Here is a 22,995-nt window from a genome sequence, read left to right as displayed (position 1 = left end):
GATAGCCTCTTGTAGTTTTCACTCATTAAATCTGGATATGGATGAATACCAAAATTTTGCCTCAGGTTGGGGTCTGATAATAAGTGAATCTGATGACCTGGTTAAGACTGACAATTAAAATAGCTGATTTCAAAACCAGATCAACTACAATTACATCTCTACTAAGCAGATTTTAATTTATTTTAATTAATTAATTAATTAGAGGGAGAGAGAGAGAGAGAGAAAGACATATAGCATGAGCAGCAGGGAGAGGGACAAGCAGGCTCCTGGCTAAGCAGGGAGCCCAACATGGGGCTCGATCCCAGGACCCTGGGATCATGACCTGAGCCACCCAGGCACCCTGCAGATTGTTTTTTTTTAAAGTACAGCAAAATGTTCCTTCTATTTTTCACTTCAAGAGACAAACTATTGATCAGACCTTTTCCATGATACTGATTTTTTAACTTATTATAAATACTGAGTGAATCAAAGACTAAAATGTCACTAAATTTCATCCTTTAAAATGAAAAGCAATGACATATCACCTCTGTAAATGAGGCCACAGAATTCAAAGAAAGCTTTTAAAATTACCTGTATGGGATCTGAAATGACTAACTGTTGTCTTCCAAAGTTTCCCCAAAAATCACTTTAAAATCTTGTTTTAAATGCCTAATTTCTTTTAAAAATAAAATATATTTATAAGTTGTTTTAATCCTACTAGATGTTATAGTTTCTGCTTGTTTTCTTCTAATTTAATGAAACCAGAATGAAAATCTTGACCAAGCAATTAATTAACTGAAAAGTCTTACCACCCCAAAAGTTTCAAAATCTTAATATAATCAACAAACTATGTTCTTGTGGTTTCTAAAAAAAATTGTTAATTTAAAATCTAAGGATCCCTGTATTGCCAATAGAAGACTATAGCAATCTTTTTTATTTTTAGAATATTCTCTGTAGGACCTACTTTTGCATCCCTAAAATGTAAACCAGCCTTTACTATAAATGAATACATAAGATGCTTAATATATATAAACTTGATTATTATTGGCTCCTACGGGGTAATTCGTTTGCTCACTAATTCTGCCACACTCTCTTCATTCAAGTTTTTAAAGCCACATTTATCAAAGGTAATTCTCCAAACTTAATGTTTAACAAGTATCTTCTCATGAGTATATCCATTTTATGTATTCTTCTCATCCAAGGAATGGGTAACTTCATAGTATTACTAAAATCCCTCTTTAAAGTATATTGATAACGCACCTTTGACACAGTTCTTGAGTTTGGGAAAACCCTAATATTTGCATTATTAATGTCCCCTTTGAAAATGCACTGATATCAAAGTTCGTTTTTATGACCTATAAACAGAACTGAGGTTTGCACAATCCTGAATTATAAATTAATATTAAAATGCAAAACTTGTCCAAATAGCTTAAGATTGCTGCCTCAATAAAAGAAAAAGAAACACTATGCTATTACTGGACTCTGTCTCACACATAAAACATTCATCAGGAAGACAGGTTTAAATTGATGGTGTACAATTTCTCCAGGACCAATCCTAATAAAAGCCCTCATCCATGGAAGCCCAATGGCCAATGTCACCAGTGGGAGTTATTTCTAAAGAATCACTAAAAACAACAACAACAAAACAAAACTCTGAATAGTTTTCCATATGGGTCCGTTAACGGAGAAGGGCTCCTTCATATCTATTTTTGAGGCAAAAACAGGAGCAAACAAAAGGATCAGCAGCATGAACAAATGCAGCAAAGCGATTTTAAGGGGTGATAAAAAAGCTAGAGTATTTCCTATTTTAAAATATTAATATAAACATTTCACACAACATGGAGATATCAATAGCAAGATCTCCTTTGCTCCTTGCTGTAGCCTTTTGTGAGGGTTTTAATGCCTCAAGACTCATAACTATAGCCAAGAAAATAAGTCGAGGGTAAATCTGAGCTTAGAGAAGAAGGCAGGCAAATATACCAAAGGAGAGTTCTGATATGTGTTGTTGTTGTCCAAGCCTTTTGCTACCAGTCCAAGAAAACAAAAAAGATGAAGTCTGGGCAACTGGAGAAGGAAAGAATTTGCTATTTTCTAAGGTGTCTGAATGTGGCCATAGATTATGCTAAACTAGATATTTTTTGTATTATATTTTTAGCTCAATATATAGCTCTAAAGCAGGGTTCAGTTTTGGTGTGCTTTACACTGAAATGGTTATAAACAGATGGGGTGGAAATGGTATTAAACATTTACTCTTCGACTATCCTTTTAATAGAAAACTAAAATTGATAGTATTTATTAAAATGAACAGTGCCACAAAACAGAAATGTATATAGAAAGCACTGAACACAAACTTTCAGCGTAGCAGGCATAAACTAGCATAGCATAAATACGGTCATAACATTGAAACATTTCAATCTGTTTCTGCAGTTTAAAACATAGCTGTGTCATGTTCATAAGCTTTCACCTCCACTTTAATTAGATTTGCCTAACATAAAAAGAACAAATCAGCAGAGTCAAGATAAATTTTCAAAAGGCTCAGGCCAACATGAAAGGTTTAAGCTTAGTATCCGTAAACTCTTAGAATACTTAAAAATAAAACATAACATAATAAAACTTAACACATATAGATACATGAAACAGTGCAATAAGAACTTCAGACAAGGGCAGTGCATTTCTGGTTTAAAGAAACCGTACTTGTAGCTTAATTATAACAAACTAACATCTATCCTAAATGATGGTTTAATGGGATATCCAGTACTTGATACACATTTAATATGTATGGTGAAAAACCAATTCAACAGTAATGATACTGTATCAGTAACAAAGACCTACTTTATTTCTATATTGCACATACTTTTACTGTCTACTGTTAAAAGTTACTTCTTAATGTAAATATCAGAGGATTATACTATAATCCTTGTAAAAATATTTACCTTGAATAAATATTCAGGTTTTCCTTTCTTGACAAACCAGAATGAGAATGAATTCAGCTTTGTTAATCCAAAGCTATTTTAAAGAGAAGGGCACAGGTGTTGGAAATAGCATGTTAATCACAAAATTCTTGGTTTATCAACCATTTCAGTTTTGAAAAATATTTCTGCATTTGGAGTGTTTAAAAGTCTGATCTTTTTTAAAACTAACAAATATTCCCTAAAGAGATTAATCATATCCTTGACTGGTCTGGAGCACTGTTTGGAAACTAGACACAGAAAAAATTTTAGGATTAAATGGCATATAACACAAATGGCATTAAATAGGTCACCTGTTTCACAAAAAATAAAATGACTAGCACCTCCTTTCTGCTCCCAAAATAGAGAGGCCTAACAGGCCACATGAAACATGAATAACTACAGTAAGTTTCATTCATAAAGTATTGAGAAATCCACTATATTAGAGGTTCTCACATCTAAAGCCTTACGTTCAAGGCTTCAGTTCACTGTGTAAAAGTGAACTGAAGGGCCAAGGGAGAGAGAGGTGGGATTCAGGTCCTGGAAGGTCCTTATTTATGCAGGTTGTGGGGAGACTTTTCAGGGACTCTCCTGCATTCCATCCTCAGTTTCCAGTTCTGCCAACTGCCTCCTAAGTACATTTACTTTTGCCTGTAATTCCTTGTTATATTCAATGATGTTAACCATTTCTTCATATGCTTCATCCAAATACTTGGAGGATCTGTTCCAACGTAGGAAAATACCTATTGAATCCAGTAAAGGAAGACAGAAGGCAAAAAAATACATACAATGGATTAACATTATTCCATATATGATATATTCTTTTTTTTTTTAACAATTCGCTTCTATATTTTATTATACTCTGAAATAGGCAAGTATCTTGAGGTACTGAAAGCGTAACTAAATACACTAAAACATCACTATTTCTTTGTACATAATTTTCATTCTTCAACCCCCCCCACAAAATTATGAAATGAATTAAAACACTATTCTCTGATATATCCAGGATTATAAGTAAGCTGGTAATTTACAATGCCATAAATTTTCCAGTTCCACAATACAAATCTTTTTTTTTTCAATTATAGAACTTTACTCAGACCTGTAGGACCTTATAAATGTATAAAATCACTTTCACTACAAAAGTGACACTTAAGGCAATAGCAGAACCATAAACATTGTTATTTAAAAACCTAAACTTCCCAACAAACAAAAGCTTAGGACCAGATGGCTTCACAGGTGAATTCTACCAAACATTTGGAGAAGAGTTAATACTTATTCTCTTCAAACTACTCCAAAAAGTTGAAGTGGAAGGAATGTTTCAAAACTCATTCCATGAGGCCAGCATTACCCTGATACCAAAACCAAATAAACACAGCACAAAAAAAAGAAAATTGTAGGCCAATAACCCAGATGAAACTAGATGCAACAATCCTGAACAAAATATTAGCAAACTGAATTCAACAATACATGAAAAGCACCGTACACCATCAAGCAGGATTATAGGGATGCCAGCATGGCTCAATACCCACAAATCAACACAATATACCACATTAACAAAAACAAAGATAAAACCAAGTGATCATCTCAACAGATGCAGACAAAGCATTTGATAAAATTCAATAGTCATTTTTGATTAAAAACTCACAACAAACTGGGTATAAAGGCCATGTATGACAAACCAATAGCTAACACACACAACAGTGAAAAGCTGAAAGCTTTTCCTCCAGATCACAAATAAGATAAGGAGGCCTACTCTTACTAACACTTTTATTCAACACAGTATTGGAGATCCTAGCCCAGAAATCAGACAAGAAAAAGATATAAAAGGCTCTCAAATTGGAAAAAAAGTAAAACTGCCACTATCTGCAGATGACATAATACTATATATAAAAAATCCTGAAGACTCCACCAAAAAACTATTGAAACTAGTAAATTCAGTAAAGTTGAAGGATATAAAATACACATAAACCCACATTTTTATACAGTAATAATGAACTACCAGAGAAATTAAGATAAAAAAATTCCATTTATAGTTGCATAAAAAAACCTATGAATAGGAGGAAGATCTTTCACCAAAGAGGTAAAAGAACTAAGACATTGATAAACTGAAGACAGCACAAATAAATGGGAAGATATACCATGCTCATGGACTGGAAAATATTGCTAAAATGCCCATACTACTCAAAGTATCTCCAGATTCAATGCAATCTCTATCAAAAGGCATTTTTCACAGAAATTGAACAAATAATCCTAAAATCTGTATGAAAACACAAAAGACCCCAAATAGCCAAAGCAATCTTGAGAAAAGAACAAAGCTGGAGGTATCACCTTCCCTGATATATATTACAAAGCTACAGTGACCAAAACAATATGTTAACAGCACAAAAACAGACACATAGATCAACAAAACAGAATAGAGTCCAGCAATAAGCACCTACTTACACAGTCAACTCTTCAATAAAGGAGGCAAGAATATACAGTGGAGAAAAGATGGTCTCTTCAATAAATGATGCTGGGAAAACTGGACAGCTACATGCAAAACAATGTACTGGACCACTTTCTTATATCATATCAAAAATAAACTCACAATGCATTCAAGATTTAAAGGTAAGAACAGAAGTGATAAAACTCCTAGAGGAAAGCATAGGCAGTATTTTTTTGACATAAGTTTTAGCAGGAATTTTTTGGATATGTCTCCTTAGGCAAAGGCTAACAAAACCAAAAATGAACAAATGGGACATCTGACTAGAAAGCTTTTATTTATTTATTTATAAAAGATTTTATTTATTTATTTGACAGACAGAGACATTGAGAGAGGGAATACAAGCAGGGGGAGTGGGAGAGGGAGAAGCAGGCTTCCTGCTGAGCAGGGAGTCGGATGTAGGCCTTAAGCCAGGACCCCGGGCTCATGACCTGAGCCAAAGGCAGACTTAATGACTGAGCCACCCAGGTGCCCCAGACTAGAAAGGGAAAGCTTTTTTTTTTTTTTAATTTTTTTATTTAAGATTTTATTTATTTATTTGACAGAGAGAGAGAGAAAGAGAGAGACATAGCACAAGCAGGGGGAGCAACAGGCAGAGGGAGAGGGAGAAGCAGGCTCCCCACTGAGCAGGAAGCCCGAAGTGGGGCTGTCCCAGGACCCTGGGATCATGACCTAAGCCCGAAGGCAGCCGCTTAACAAATGAGCCACCCAGGTGCCCCATGACTAAAAAGCTTTTAAACAATGAAGGAAACCATCAACAAAACAAAAGGCAACCTACTGAATGGTTATTTTCAAATGATATAACTGATAAAGGGTTACTATAAAATATATAAAGGAATCACTTAATTCAACATAAAAAAAATCCAATTTAAAAAAAAGGTGTATGACTTGAATAGACATTTCTCCAAAAAAGATATATAGATGGCTAAGAGACACACAAAAAGATGCTCAACATCACAAATTATTAGGGTAAAATGCAAATAAAAACCACAATGAGATATTAGCTCATACCTGTCAGAATGGCAAAAAGACAAGAAATAACAACCACTGGCAAGGATGCAGAGAAAAGGGAAACCTCATGCTCTGTTGGTGGGAATGCAAAATTGTGTAGCCAATATGAAAACCAGTATGGAGATTCCTCAGAATATTAAACATAAACTACTATATGATCTAGCATTTCGACTTCTGGGTATTTATCCAAAGAAAATGAAGACACAAATTCCAAAAGAATGCACCCTTATGTTAACTGCAGCATTATTTATGATAGCCAAGGTATGGAAGCAACCTAAGTATCCACCAACAGATGAATGGGTAAAGAAGATGTGGTATATATACACCACAATGGAATACTACCCAGTCATAAAAAAGAATGACATCTTTCTATTTGCAACAACAATATGAGTCCAGATGGTATTACGCCAAGTGAAATAAGTCAGGTAGAGAATAATAAATACCACATGATTTCACTTAGATGTGGAATCTAAAAATAAAAACCAAAACAAACAAACAAAAGAAAATAGAACCACACTCACAGATACAGAGAACAATTTGATAGTTGCCACAGGGGAGGGAGATGGGGTGATGGACAAAATAGAAGAGGATTAAAAGGCACAAACTTCTAGTTATAAATAAAACATGGGGATGCAATGTATTAGAGTTAATAACAGTGTAACAACTTTGTATGGTGACAGGCTGTAGCTAGACTTACTGTGATGATCACTGTGTAATGTATGTAAATGTTGAATCACTATGTTGTACACCCGAAACTAATTATATGTCAACTACACTTCAATCAGGGAAAATAATAAAAACCTAAATTCAGTTCTCTGTCTCGTAAGAGGTGCTCTTTTAATTCTACAGGTACGTCCTTCTTTTCCCAATAATTATCCTTTTATTATAGACTAAAAGGAAACATTTCCTCATCTGCACAGATCTACATTAACTGTACCATCCCAACATCATGGGTTAAAGACATTCAATAAGGAGGTACAAAAACTTTCCAGGCAGTAATATGTCAGTAGCTGGTAAGTTCATAAAGGTTTTACGATTCTTTAAAAACACTTTCTATAAATCAATCTGCCGAACCATAAAGTTACTCTCCATCAGAAAGGGAAAACAGAAACATAGCTTGAAGACTGGACTTTGTGGATTTTTCCATTATATGAGCCTGTGTTTGAAATCCTGTTCTACAATTCAGGAATGACTTAACACTAATGGTTACCTGTGATGTAAACATAAACAGAAGAGAGACATTTTTTTTTTTTTTTAAGATTTTGTTTATTTATTTGTCAGAGAGAGAGAGAGAGAGAGAGAGCAAGCACAGGCAGAGTGGCAGGCAGAGGCAGAGGCAGAGGGAGAAGCAGGCTCCCTGCCAAGCAAGGAGCCCGATGCAGGACTCGATCCCAGGACGCTGGGATCATGACCTGAGCCGAAGGCAGCTGCTTAACCAACTGAGCCACCCAGGCATCCCAGAAGAGAGACATTTTAAGGTCAAAGAGTAATCTCGTTATACAACCCATAGACCCACTATGAGAAGATTTTACCTTGCACAGAATTTCTTCCATTTCTAAGCTGGGGCACTAAACACATACGGAAACTCTGTTCTTAATGGAATGGTAGGAATTCATTCATGTAACAAGATTTCCTCTAATCACTTCATCTCTAAGCTCTCAATAAGGTTTGGTAAAAACTAGTTTAATTATCCCTTAGGCCATCCAACTCCAATTATGGCTTTTCTCCAAAGTAGCTAATCTCTTACTTTATGTATTAAACATGACAGTGGCTTCTAGGTAAACTGTCCCAGAAATCTTTAACAAAAAGTTTGGATGTAATGTCTCACTGAAGAGCTCACTGATCCTGCACAGGTGACTGTCTACAACGATTGAGAAAGTAGGCAAAGAGAAGTTCGAGCAGCCAGAAATTTGCAAGCACTAAAGCTCAGACTCCAAGAATCTGGAGACTATCTGAGGCTGCTTTCTCACAAATCTAACTTGGGAACACCTCAACAGATAAGACTAGAAGCATAAACCGAGGAGGAAGGAAGGCAGCTAATGACAGATATGCCAAGAGGAATGAGAGGTGAGAGCTGACATCCAGATAAGTGACAGAGACCCAGTCTCAAACTGAGAGAGCAAAGCAATCTGAGGCCCTTTTACAGTTAAAGGGCAGTTTCCCACATATGAATTGCCCTTGTGGGCATAACATATTAAAACGTGGTATAATAACTGACATTTGTGGCAATTCAGTTCAATTACCAAACAGCTAGCATTCCTTGTGTGTAGACTTTGTGCCGTTTAATACAAAGATGAGGGGTGCCTGGGTGGCTCAGTCAGTTAAGCCTCCGACTCTTGGTTGAGATCATGATCTTGGGGTCCTGGGATCAAGCGCTGTGCTGGGCTCAGTACAAGAGTGTGCTTGAGATTCTCTCTCTCTCCTCCCCCTGCTCATGCTCTCTCTTTCCTCAAATAGATAAATGAATCTTTCAAAACTACGAAGATGAATAAAGATGTACTTATTACCTTCAAAATGATTAAAAAGAAATGGCATTTTGTAATCTTTGTTTAACGGATGGCTAATATATTTTAGATTTTGGTTAGATTTTTAAAAACAAGCTTTGGTATTTATGGAGATAAATTTCAGGAGTCTGAAAAATTAATGTAGGTTAAATACCTTCTTTAGAATGGACTGGAAAATTAAGTATGAATTATTGTTCCCATGAACAATGAGATATGTACATCAGTGCATAGATAACATTATGTATGTTTATAGAACCTTACCAGAATAACTGGTTCATTAACGCTTCAATTGCATTTAGCAAAGTAAACTTTCCTAATGGCTATTTAATAAAGGAAACAGAAACCCTCTGCTTGGAGCTTAAAATTTATTCCTATCCCAACTACCTACAAACTTTTTTACACATGTACTTTCCCTAACCCATGAGAATGAGAATACCCAAAGGGGGAAAAAGATCCAAAAAACAAGAAGTGTTGGCAAGGCGTGGAGAACTTGAAACCCTTGCGCACTGTTGGTGGAACTGTAAAATGGTGCAACTGTTATGGAAAATGGTATGGTGGTTCCCCAAAAATTAAACAGAATTATCATATGATCCAACAAGTCCACTTCTGGGTACATAACCCAAAAAATCAAAAGCAGTGTCTTGAAGAGATATTTGTGCATCTGTGTGCCAACAGGTAGAAGCAACCCAAGTGTCCATCAGTAGTGTAAGAATGGGTAAAAAAAAAAAAATGTGGTAAACCCATATGATGGCAAACTATTCAACCTTAGACATTCTGACACAGGCTACAATATGGATGACTCTTGAGGACATTATGTTAAGTGAAAGAAGTCAGTCACAAAAAGACAAATACTGTATGATCTCGCTCATATGAGGTATCTAGAGTTGTCAAACTCATAGACACAGAAAGCAGAAAGGTAGTTACCAGGGGCAATGGGAAGTTGTTTAGTGAGTAGAGAGTTTCAAATTTGCAAGAAGAAAAGTTCTGGAGGCCTGTTTTGTAACAACAGGAATATACTTGACAAGAATGAACTGTATACCTAAACATGGTTAAGTTGGTAAATTTTAGTCACAATTAAAAATAGTCATGTATCTTCTTACCTAGGGAAAATGTCCAATATTAACAGCAGTATCCATCGAATAACCACTGTTTATTTCTGAAATGGGGGCTGAACAAAACAAGTGTGACTAGATAACACATGTGAAAGAACCATGTCCACACTGAGAAAAAAAGAGCAGTCACACACAGCTCTGAGTATCAGGTCCACTCACCATCTTCAAATATTAACAACAGCGGGTACTCAGAGGCAGTTCAGAGAGGATCCTTGACTATCAACAAAAAGTCTGCAAAAGATGCACAGCTTACCTTCCCATAGCTGAAGACTCTGTGGAGCGACTGAAGGCCAGATGACAAGATTGTTGGCTTCAAAGAGAGGATTGGTGAACTTACTCAGTTCACCAGGCTGATTTACCCAAGACCACAGAGACATCGTTTTCTGCTGCAGCTTCAACTTACATCTGATTAAGGAAGAAAATTGCCATTAAAGCAATTACATGGTAACAACCATCATTAAATGCTCCTCCCCAGAGGACAGTTTCTTCTCTGTGTATATTAAAACTTTTAACAGATGAATAAAATGTTGTAGAATAACAATATTTGTCAGAAAATCCAACCAGCATTATAACTCTCAGTAATAAAACAAGGATAAAACCAGAATCTGGTCATGTTAGGCATAGTGTTAAACAATAACCCAGAGAACAGAATGTTACTATATACAACTCCTTTATTGTATCTGGAACTGTGTTTTATTTTTTAAAGATTTTATTTATTTAGTTGATAGAGAGTGAGAGCATGCATCAATACAAGCATGGGGAGAAGCAGAATCCCCTTTTAAGCAGGAAACCTCACATGGGGCTTGATCTCAGGACCCTGAGATCATGACCTGAGCCAAAGGCAGACACTTAACTGAGCCACCCAGGCACCCCGGCACTGTATTTTAATTTAAAATAACTAAATATAAAAATAACTTTCTTTTTTTGTTTTGGAAAAGTCTAGAATGCAAAGAACAAAGATTAGAGACATATTAAAAATGGAGGTTGAGTCAAATCTCAAAGCCTAAAATTTTTTAGAGACTTAGCTTCTAGGACAAATAGATTACATGTACATAAAATGCAGATGGACTGTCAAAGAATAAAAATGAATATATCTTGGGGCGCCTGGGTGGCTCAGTGGGTTAAGCCGCTGCCTTCGGCTCAGGTCATGATCTCAGGGTCCTGGGATTGAGTCCCGCATCGGGCTCTCTGCTCAGCAGGGAGCCTGCTTCCCTCTCTCTCTCTCTCTGCCTGCCTCTCTGTCTACTTGTGATCTCTCTCTGTCAAATAAATAAATAAAATCTTTAAAAAAAAAAAAAAAGAATATATCTTGATGTAAATACAGATACGATCTACATTTATATACAATGAACAGCCTTCATAAGAATAACCCTGGAGTGCCTGCGTGGCTCAGCTTGTTAAGCAAACTGCCTTCGGCTCAGGTTATGATCCCAGAGTCCTGGGATGGAGTCCCACATTAGGATCCCAGCTCCATGGTGAGTCTGTTTCTCCCTCTGACCTTCTCCCCTCTCATGCTCTCTTTCACTCTCTTTCTCTCTCAAATAAATAAATAAAATTAACAAAACAAAACAAAACACCTGGAATTCTGTAACACTCTTTTATCATAGAATAAACTCACAGGAATGGAAAGTGAACTGGTACATTTAAAAAAAAAATTTTTTTTAATATTCATTTTTATTCTTTTTTATTCTCAGGGTCTTGAGATCAAGCCCCATGTGAGGTTTCCTGCTTAAGAGGGGTTTCTGCTTCTCCCCATGCTTGTATTGATGCATGCTCTAGCTATCAACTAAATAAATAAAATCTTTAAAAAATAAAACATAATAACAAATAAATAACAGAATTTAAATTTTATTTAAAAAACAAAACATAGCCAAAAAAGAAAGGTATCTAAAGTTTCTCAGAGCATAGTTTAAAATGTTGCATGTAGGTGTGGAACTTCTGGAACAATAGGGCACGGATAGCTACATATCTCCTCCAAAAAGTAAAGAAAAGAGTGGCAAAAACAGTCAAAATAAATACTATCACAACTCTGGAAATTAACAAAAGGCTTGTGACAATCTGAGGAACACTCATTCAAGAAAAACTAACCTCTGAAAGAACAGTATTCCGACCATTTTAACTTGGCCAATGCCAACATCCTTTCCCCAGCTCTGCAGTATCACTGCAAACCAGTAGCCTTATTGCCAATAGAGGGGCAAACCAGCCTTGGAGCTCCTCAAATAATAATACCCTCAGAGCATGTCAATATTTCACAGTGTCTTCCAGCTCCCTGGTAAAGCCTCCTTTGTAGGGTATTGTGGTCATTTGACTTGACTCACAGTTTTCTCAGAGGGAAAAGCCCTATTCCCCAGGATATTTGTCAAAAACAATTGGCGGGGAGGGGACAAAACAAAGGAACAAATAAACAATGAGCCAGAACTATTTAACATCACAGTTGCCTGAGGCTGCCAAGCCAGTTGGGGCAAATAAGAGCCTAGGGAAAATAAAAGATTTGGGGAATGAAATTTCCTTGGGCAGCAGGGGTTGGGATGGGGGCTTTTAAAGCTCTGACCTACTCCTGGGAATTCAAAAGGGTGTGCACATGCCTAGGAAATGCTTGGGATAGCTCCAATTCTTTCTCCTCTGGCTGAGGCCCTGTGTAAGCTGATGGTGAAAACAGAGCTATGGACTAACTACCTGAGCATTTAAGTCATGTCTAACACACATATAGGGCGCCCCTCAGCAAAGGAGGTAAGAATTAATCATTCAGAAAGTAGAGAATCTAATTTCCAGATTTGCCATATTATATTACCTAAAACATCAGTTTTCAAAAAAAGCAAATTACAACACATATTATAAAGAAACAGGAATGTGTGGACAATACTCAGGGGGAAAAAAAGAAATTGTCCCTTGGGAGAGGCAGAACATATTGAACTTACTAGACAAAAACTTTACTTTATTTAGGATTTTTATTTATTTATTTGGGAGCAAGCAAGAGAGAGAGCATGAGTGGGGGGAGAGGCAGAAGGAGAGGGAGAAGCAGACTCCCTGCTAAGCAGAAAGCACCACGAGGGGGTGGATCTCAGGATGCCAGGACTCTGGGATCATGACCTGAGCTGAAGGCAGATACTGAACTGACTGAGCCACCCAGGTAATCCCACTAGACAAAGGCTAAATTAGCTATCATAAATGTGTTTGAAGAGCTAAAAGAAAAATGCCTGAAAAATTAAGGAAAGTAGGATAACAATGCTATACCAAATGGACAATGTCAGTAAAGAGGTAAAAGTTATAAAAAGAAATAAACAATTCCTGATTTTAAAGTATAAATGAAATGGAAAAAATGACCACAGAAGTTCAACAGCGGATTTAAGCTGGCAGAAGCACTAGTGAATTTGAAGACAGGTTAATTATTAATTTCTGAAGAAAAGAAAGAAAAATTGAAGAAAATTGAAAAGAATCTCCAAAGCTATGGAATACCAAATATACCAACATGCACCATGGGAGTTCCAGAAGGAGAAGAGAAAAAGGCAGAAAAAATTGTTTGGAAAATAATGTCTGAAAACTTCTCAAATGTGATTCTACACACCTTAGACAATCAAGGAACTCCAAGTAGGATAAATTCAGTGTCCACACTGAGACACATTAGTGTCAAAGTGTCAAAAGCCAAAGAAAAACAGAATTGTAAAAGCAACAAGAGAAAAATGACCCATTACATACAGGGGATTCTTAATGAAAGTAATGGTTGACTTATTAGAAACCATGAGGCCAGAAGGCAGTGGTAGGACATGTTCAGGGCACCTTGTGACACAGCTGGTTAAGTGTCTTAACTCTTGGTTCAGCTTAGGTGGTGATCTGCTGGTCATGAGATCAAGCCTTGTGGCAGGCTCTGTGCTCAGTGTGAGTCTGCTTAAGATTCTCTCTTTCCTTCTGCCTCTGCCCCTCCCCTCCACACACTCTCTCTCTAAAATAATCTTAAAAAAAAAAAAAAAAAAAAAGACTATTGGTCAAGATGTCCATATCAGCAAAATTATACTTAAAAAATGAAGAAGACCGATGCCACTAAAAATGACAGAGTCAGCAGCTCCAAGTGCCCATCCCTCCAGAGAAACATTGAAAACACAAGTAGAAACTGTTAGAATCTACTTTGTTAGACTTCTGGGAAGTAGAAATATATGGCACACAACCAAATAAAGAATCAAGGAAAAGGGAGCTTGAAAAACAATAAAAAAGATTAATGATATTTTTATTTGCTCTTGCCCTACTGTTTCCCTAGTTCACAGAGGTCTTGAAGATGGCAGCCCATGATCTTAGTATGGGATCCTGGTTCCTGGAGCCAGAGGGAATAGAGAAGTCCCCGTTCACAAAGAATTGTGTCTCTCTTCTAACTTGACCAAGGGCTACCTGAAACACTTGTCTTTGTTATGTCTAACTTCAAAATCACCATGGGCAGAAAAGTGATGGGCATTCCTAGAAAACATAAGGTGAATGGACAGCCTGCAGCCATCTGAGTGAAAAGGTTATGGATGAGGGGTACGACAGAGCCCCAAAAGCCCAAGGAAAAAGCTTCTTTGGAAAATCAGTGTATTCAAAGTTGTCCATGTATAGTGAGGCTTTGAGAAAGCCATATGCATACCTAAGGCAGGGAACATGCTCAGAAAAGGCCCAAGAAGATCCCAAGAAGATCCCAAGATTTTGGCTTTGGCTGATCTCTAGGCTCAGTGAGGGCCAGAAGTTAAGGATGAGGCCTGACTAAGCATTGAAGGAATATTCCAGCACAAAGCCCATCTGTAAAGACTGCAAAAGGAATTTTTCCCCTTTGTCTTGAGTGGTTTTCCCTATCACTTTTCCCCTCACTCTTTTCCACTCTCTCTTTTGTCTCCAGGCATTCAAGGAAATCACTGTCAAACATTAGCTCCACACAAACTGAAAGAACAGATACTTCAGAAACTACACATGAAAGAAAAATACACTTTACAAAATGTTTAGAAAAGGTCTAAATAAACAAACAGTTACAGCTTACAGCAAGCAATAAATACAAACTCTGAGGATTGGGAAGAATCTGATTTCCAGAGAAATCACATTATAATATTATAATATTTTACATGTCCAGATTTAAAATTACAAATGATGCAAAAAAAAAAAAAACCCATAAGCAAACCCTAAAAATATGGCCCATTCTAGAATAATAGAAATTGTCCTAAGAAAGCACTGACTTTGCTTTTCCTAGAAGAAGACCTTAGATCAACAGTTTTAAATATGCTCAAAGAGCTAAAAAACAAAACAAAACCCCAAAAAACTAAGGACAAAGAACTAAAGAAAACCAGGAGAACAATGTCTCAAAACCTAGCCTTTCTCAAAAAACAGACAAAATTATAAAACAGTACCAAATAGAAATCCTGGAATTGAAAAGTACAGTATGTGAAATTAAAAAAACAAAACAAAACAAAACAAAACCCTCACTAGATGATTTTATTTTATTTTATTTTTTTTTAAAGATTTTATTTATTTATTTGTCAGAGAGAGAGAGAGAGGGAGAGAGAGCAAGCACAGGCAGACAGAGCAAGAATGGCAGGCAGAGGCAGAGGGAGAAGCAGGCTCCCTGCTGAGCAAGGAGCCCGATGTGGGACTCGATCCCAGGACACTGGGATCATGACCTGAGCCCAAGGCAGCTGCTTAACCAACTGAGCCACCCAGGCGTCCCACTAGATGATTTTAATAACAGATCTAAGCAGGCACAAGAATAAGCAAATTTGAAGACAGCTCAACTTAATTTCCCCATTCTGAGGCGAACAAAAAAAGAATAAAGAAAAATGAACCAACAGAGCATAATGGGAATACTGGAAAGAGAAGAGAGAAAGAATATATAAAGAATTAATGGGGGGCGCCTGGGTGGCTCAGTGGGTTGGGCCGCTGCCTTCGGCTCGGGTTATGATCCCAGGTCCTGGGTTCAAGCCCCGCATCGGGCTTTCTGCTCAGCAGGGAGCCTGCTTCCTCCTCTCTCTCTGCCTGCCTCTCTGCCTACTTGTGATTTCTCTCTGTCAAGTAAATGAATAGAATCTTTAAAAAAAAAAAAAAAAAAAAAAAGAATTAATGGTCAATTGGTCAATCATACCTCAATACCAAGAGAAAAAAATGAACACAAAAAGAACCACATACACAAAAATATTAAGGGTGAAAACCCCCCAAACTTGATATAAGATATGAATCTACACATTTAAAAGTTCAATAGGCTCCAGGAAAGATAAAGGCAAAGAGTCAAATTGACAAAAGCCAGAAAGAGAGAATCTTGAAAGCAGCAAGAGAGAAGCAACTCCTCATATAGAAGGATCTTATATCATCCCTCTACAAGAGATTTCTCATCAGAAACTATGGAGGTTAGAAGGGACAGCAATGACATATCTGAAGTGCTAAAAGGAAAAAAAACAAAAACAAAAACAAAACCATCTACCAAGAACTCTACAACCAGGACCACTATTCTTTAAAAATGAAGGAGAAATTAAGACATTCCCAGATAAATAAAATCTGAGGGAGTTCATTGCTAGAAGACTTGCTCTACAGGAGAAATGCAAAAAGGAATACTTTAAGCTAAAATGAAAGGACACTAGACAGTAACTCAAAGCTGTATGAAGGAATAACTCAGAAAAGATAACTATATATGAAGGTATAAAAGTAAGTTATTATCGTATTTTTGACTTGTAAGTCCTCTTTTTATTTCCTATGTAATTTAAAAGACAAACAGATAAAAATAATAATAAACCCATGTCAGTGGGCAAATAAGAATATAATTATATGTAATAATGTAATTTGTGATAACAACATATCGGGGAGTGGAGCTATGGAAGAGCGAAGTTTTGTATGCCATTGAAGCTGAGTTTGTATTCAATGTAGATAGTTATAAATTTGGGATATTAGTTGAAATCTACCTGGTAACTAGTAAAAAAAAAAATTAATACACACAAAATAAGAAGGGAATCATGACAGTACACTATAAAATATCAAACATAAAGGAAGGCAAGTAATGGAGGAGATGAAGAACAAAAGAGGCATAAGACAAATAACATCTCAAACTGGCAGAAATAAGCCATTACTTTTCAGTAATCACTTTAAATATAAATGAAGTAAACTCTCCAATCGAAATGCAGAGGGTGGTAGAATGGACTAAAAAACATGATCCAACTATATACTGTCTACAAAAGATTCACTTTTGATTCAAAGATGCAAACATTGAAAATAAAAGGATGAAAAAAGATTTTCCATACAAATAGTAACCAAGAGAGAGCTGGAATGGATATATTACATCAGATGAAATAAACTTTCGGACAAAAACTCTTTTAAGAGACAAAGAAGGATATTTTAAACTGGAAAAAGAGTCAATCAATCAAGAAGATAGAATAATTATAAACATATATGCACCTTGCACCAGAGCCACAAAATACAGGAAGCTAAACCCCACATAATGAAACAGAGAAACAGACAATTCTACAATATAGTTGAGGACTGCAATATCCCACTTCTGACAATGTACTGAACTAGACAAAAGACCAATAAAGAAATACAGGACTTGAACAAAATGTAAGACAAATATAGAACACGCTGCTCAATGAGATCACAGTACACATTCTTCTCAGGTGTCAATGAAACATTCTTCAGGATAGATCATAAGTTAGGCCACAAAACAAACCTCAATAAGTTTTAAAAGACTGAAGTCATACAAGTATCTTCTCCAACTACGACAGCACGCAGTCAGAAATCAATAACAGAAAAAAAAAACCACAGATGAATGAAAATGAAAACACAATATCTTAATACAACATATGGGGATTCAGTGGAAACAGTGCTCAGATGGTAATCTATAGCACTAAAAATCTACATTAAAAAAGAACAAAGATGGGGCGCCTGGATGGCTCAGTCAATTATGCATCTGCCTTCGGATGAGGTCATGATCCCAGGGTCCCGGGATCAAGCCCTGCATAGGGCTCCCTCCTCAGCTGGATGTCTGCTTCTCCCTCTCCCACTGGCCCTCAACCCCCTGCCCCACGCCACCCCAGCTCGTGCTCTCTCTCACTCACTGTCTCTCTCCCACTCAACTGTTTCTCTCTCTCAAATAATAAATACAATCTTAAAAAAAAAAAAAAAAGGAACAAAGATCTCACATTAACAACTTTTAAATCAGTAACTTTATACCTTAAGGAACTGGAAAAAGAAGGGCAAATTAAACCAGTGCTAGCCGAAAGAAGGAAAAAAATAAGAGGAGAGAGTAGGTAGATGAAATAGAAAACAAGACAACAGAGAGCATCAGTAAAACCAAAGTTGGTTCTCTGAAAAGACCAACAAAACTGTCCTTTAGCTAGCATGAGAAAGGAAAAAAGAGAAGAGGAAACCTTTTGACTATACCCAAGTGAGATTACCAGTTAAGTACCTTTAAAGATCATTCTAATAGGAATCTTCTAAATAAACCTATAAACTTGACCTGTCTGGACTGTGAATCAAGGAGACTGTCACTTTGGGCCTGAGGACAGTTTCCAGGGGTAAGAGACAAAGTCTGGAGCAGGAGCAGGAAAACCTGTATTATAGCCCTACTACTGGTGACCAACTGGCTGTGTGTCCCTGGTCAAGTCAGTTAACTTTCTGGATATTCCCCTCCCAATCTATAAAACTGGATGGAAGGTGAAGTTGGATTATACGTTAAGGCTTTTTCCAGATGTAAAATTACCGTGATCTTGAATGAAGAAATTAACATTTAAAATGGTTACCCAGTTTACTCAAAGCTTTTAAATCAGTGTATGGACTAATTTTAATTTAACAGAACAAAGTCTAGGGCATGTTCTCACCTAGCACTGAACAGGCTCCTAGTAAGAACATACTTCATGTAATTTAATTTATACTAACTGTAACCTCTACCATCTTATAAGTAACATCAATGTAGGACCAAATTCTGGTCTCTTTCAGGAAGTAACCAAAACAACCACAAGCAGAATGGCCCCCATCCCATGTAAGCAGTGTACCCACCTTTCACTTTCATTGTTGCCCAGAAATGTTCCAAACTGTGAGGCATATGCATGCTCAAAGAGCATGATGAGGAAATTCTCATTAAATTCAAAAGAGCAAGGAAACTGACGAAGTATCTGCCACACACAGTCCAAGAAGAGAAGAAATACAGGTGACTCCCACTTCTGCTTACTATTACAATAGGCTGACTGTGCACAGCGCTGTTGGAACGGGTGGCCAGCCTAAGACAGAGAAAATGGAAATGTGACAGTCATAGCCTAGTGAGAGCACATTATAGCACACTCTATTAACATTATTTCAAACAACTGCAACAAAACTCTTATTAGATGGAATATCATATAATCTGGATGGTTGCTGTTTAATGACTTCTTGGTTTAAAACAATTTTCAGCAACTGGGGAAAACAACTGGACTTCCAAATATTTAACAAGGCCATGCAGTTGAGGCATAACCATAAAATCTGCAATTATCCTTGGTGAACTCCATAAAACAAAATTGCATAGGTCTCTAATTTGTAGCAAAGTCAAAGAATATAAGGTCTTTAGGTACCAAACAAAAGACAGCTACCACCTTTTATCTCTCCAAAGCGCTGCAGATTATTGTAAGCTACATAAGCGTCACTACTGAATGGAAATAAATATGGGGCTCTTACACACCAACTTTATAAGGTCACTCTTATTTTAATTACATACGGAAAAAAGTTATTGTCATGAAAAGATCTTTATAAGTACTTTTATATTAGAGATAAAATTGTTCCTAGTTGCCCTTTTCTCTCCAAAGGAACTGGAAGAGTCTGCCCTCTACTGACTAAAGGAAATTTAAGATCATTTGGCTCTCTGGTCCACCCAGAACCTGGTTACTGACCTTACCCCAAATCACACCCCCTAGGTTATTTCACACACTTGCTTTCCTTTGAGTCCTTATGCTACCTTATCTGACAAAGAAAATGTCATGAACATTTACCAGTGGCTAATGGTATTTTGATACCCATCAAAATGGTAATGTAAATCACATTCATTTATTCGTTTGCGCTGCATCATGAGGAATGTTGCTGAAGCTATAGATTTTTACCAAATATTTGGGATGGACTTGAACAGAGATATAGGTTAGTTGTCAAGCAGGGTAGACAGACATGGTATACATAATAGCATTAACATATAATAAATCTAAATTTTTACTAGAAGGGCCAGAGATGATTTTTCTCCAGAGATAATTCTACTTTTAAGATCTATCTAAACATTTGTTCTTAATCACAACCATTTACTAAGTTACACAGTGTATATACATTTTGTAAGTCAACCTCTGACTTGCAGGAGGATCTCAATCTATTTTACAAGGCCTTTTTCCACTTGTCATGCAGCATTATGTAATGGCACTGCGTTAAGTCCTAGGGGTAAAAGAGAAACCATCGGGCATGTTTCCCGACCTCAAAGGAGTCACTTTATTTGGGTCTCATTTAGGGAACAAGGTATGAAGACAATGGATTGATCTTTAGCTGTGAAGAAGGTTAAGGTCCCAAAAAGGACTTCGTAAGTGCGGCGACATTTAGCTGTATCTTAAATAAAGCAGGAGGATGTCACCTGGTGGGGCAAGAGGATAGGGTGGAGCCGGACGAGCAAAAGGCAGAAAGTTCTAGAGCATGTGCCTTATAATACAAGTCCTCATGCCCCCTTCCTGCTTTGTTCATATTTTTTATCTCTACACTATTTTACACTCTTTGTTATTTCCCCTGTAGGTAACAAAGTACAATTAGTGACAGTTTGTTAAGGGAATGAAATGCCAAGTGAGCAAAATAAGCAAAGAGAGGCACAAAAGTTAAGAAGCAGTAAAGATTATAAATGTTCACTGTGAGAAAGACAGTTAAACATACCATTTAAGCATTTTAATCAATCAAAATTTCATACATTCTTTCCACTCTTGCAAACTGGGATCACATCAATTATTAGCAGTTCCTGTGCACACCGAACAGCTTTTCTTACCTGCAGCCACTCTCTTTCTATCAGGGCCTCAAAACCACGGATGGTCCTGCTTCTGGGTTCCAAGATGATCTGGGCCAGGGAGGTGACCTGAAGTGTGGAATCAGTTCCTTCTGTTCCATGAATCAATATGGATGCCCCTTCCCTGATAGGAAAATCCAGAGTACAAATGGGATACTCCCAACATGGTCAATCAACTCCGTTAAAAACAAACATTTATTGAGTACAGTATTTCAAACTCGTGCATTCTGCTCTTTCCAGTAGGATTTAGAGTTGAAATAAGGCACATGAAGAGAGCTTCTCTTAGGAAAGAAATACTATGGGTTTCAAATTTCACATGGCAAGATCCTTTTTAAGTTGTAACAACCTTCACAAAACATTTTAGTTGAATTTTTTCTCCTTTAACAAAATCCAAAAGCAGTCTTTTATCACACATAATAGGTGCTTTTTTTTTTCTGCCTTAATAGCTGATTAAAGCGCTTCTCATCAAACCTAGAAACATACACTTAAAAGTTATTTTTCTGTATCTCTCTGACCTTGATTCTACCTTTTCACCATTAGCTGACTATTAAGGATGCATTCATAAACTGTAATGTAACAGAGCTAGGAAATAAGACCTGAACCACACTTTCAGAAACATGAAAACAAGAAGAAACATAAAAAAAAAAAAAAAAAAAAAGGCGTAAAACTGTCAATCTAGAAAGCCAGTGGCAATGATATTACTATACCATGATACTTAGGAGGAGTCTGGGATCCCCTTATTCTAAAGACTATGAAAGAAATATCAAAAACTAAATTAAGTACATTTCCCCTCCTCTTCTTCCAACTCTGATATTGAAATGACAGTGAAGGATATTTCAAGAAAAAGGAGAATAACCTCACCACTTTCTCATAAGAATTTCAAGTTTGGGGACTACTATTAATTCTCTTCCCATGTACTTATATCCTTTATGTAGCTATAACAAAAGGTAATTTTTTATGATTTCCTCTTTTATTATAAACATTTTCCCATGTCTCCACATCACCTTTAGAAGTACTGTATTAATGGTTATATAATATTTTATTAGGTGATCAACTAAAATTGGCTTAAATGTCTGAAGAGTTATTTAGGTCATTGCTAATTTTTGTTATACCATACTTAGCTTTTTGTCTTCTGTGAAATTATCTGAGAGTTCTTAATTTGAAAATAAGACTCCCCGCCATTCACCTATGGTTAGGTTAACAACCTCATTCTTAGGATGAAATCTCATGACTAAGTAGAAGGATAGGAGCAAATATTTAAGACTTCTGATGTATACATTCAATCAATACATCTTAGTTATCTGTGGCACATTTTACATTTAATTCAATTAATTTAATGTCTATTTTTACATTTTGAGTGATTGATTACAAAGGCAGATTTTTATGGAGATATAAATAATAAACCAGTATATATCAGAAAAGGGACCCAAACCATGGCAAAATAAACCAAAACCTTCAAGTCGTACAAGAATGTGCAAGTCCCTATTTGTTTCTGGTGGCCAGCTGAATCTAAACAAAGGTGGAGCTAAATCCTGTTCTTCACCTTGCCTGGACCTGCAGCATCCCATTAGTATGGCTGCAAATTCAGACAACATGGTGACAAGTGTTCATTATCATTTACAGTTCATAAGAAAACAGAAGCCTCCGTATTCACCATGCAAGGGGAAATCTTTTTTTTTTTTTTAATGAATACTGGCATTAATATTTATTATTAGAAGTTTTAATTAATGCTAAAAATTATCATTTTTAAAATTACATTTTATTCTCCATGTGAGTCACATCTATGCATAACCTGCTGGTTTAGACTGTAAGGAGAAATCATCTTGCCACAGTACAAGTTAATTTAATGGTGGGTTAAGTATACAGGAGAAATGCGATAGCTCCCAACATCTTGACCTTATACCAGGTCACGAAGTGGAACTAAGTAGAATATTTTGATAGGAAAATCATCATTGAGATACCACCTTATACCAGT

General features: G+C 36.5%; 1 protein-coding gene across 1 annotated transcript in view; it reads right to left on the bottom strand.

The window, feature by feature from the left end:
• Positions 1-242: 242 nt before the first annotated feature.
• The window catches only part of LOC111154246 (myotubularin related protein 9), a 61,301-nt gene continuing 38,548 nt past the window's right edge, over positions 243-22,995 (bottom strand). The window contains exons 7-10 of the mRNA XM_022513749.1: positions 21,003-21,144; positions 19,025-19,245; positions 10,290-10,441; positions 243-3,670 (exon numbers count right to left, since the gene is read on the bottom strand). Of these exons, the coding sequence (XP_022369457.1) occupies positions 3,507-3,670; positions 10,290-10,441; positions 19,025-19,245; positions 21,003-21,144 (679 nt within the window). The 3' untranslated portion in view covers positions 243-3,506. The remainder of the gene's footprint in view (positions 3,671-10,289; positions 10,442-19,024; positions 19,246-21,002; positions 21,145-22,995) is intronic.

The sequence above is a fragment of the Enhydra lutris genome, unplaced genomic scaffold (genome assembly GCF_002288905.1).
Source record: "Enhydra lutris kenyoni isolate GAN:26980312 unplaced genomic scaffold, ASM228890v2 scaffoldscaffold3, whole genome shotgun sequence".
In the NCBI taxonomy this organism is placed as follows: Eukaryota; Metazoa; Chordata; class Mammalia; order Carnivora; family Mustelidae; genus Enhydra; species Enhydra lutris.
Note: the sequence above shows the minus strand (reverse complement) of the source record. Positions and strands in the feature narration are given on the sequence as shown.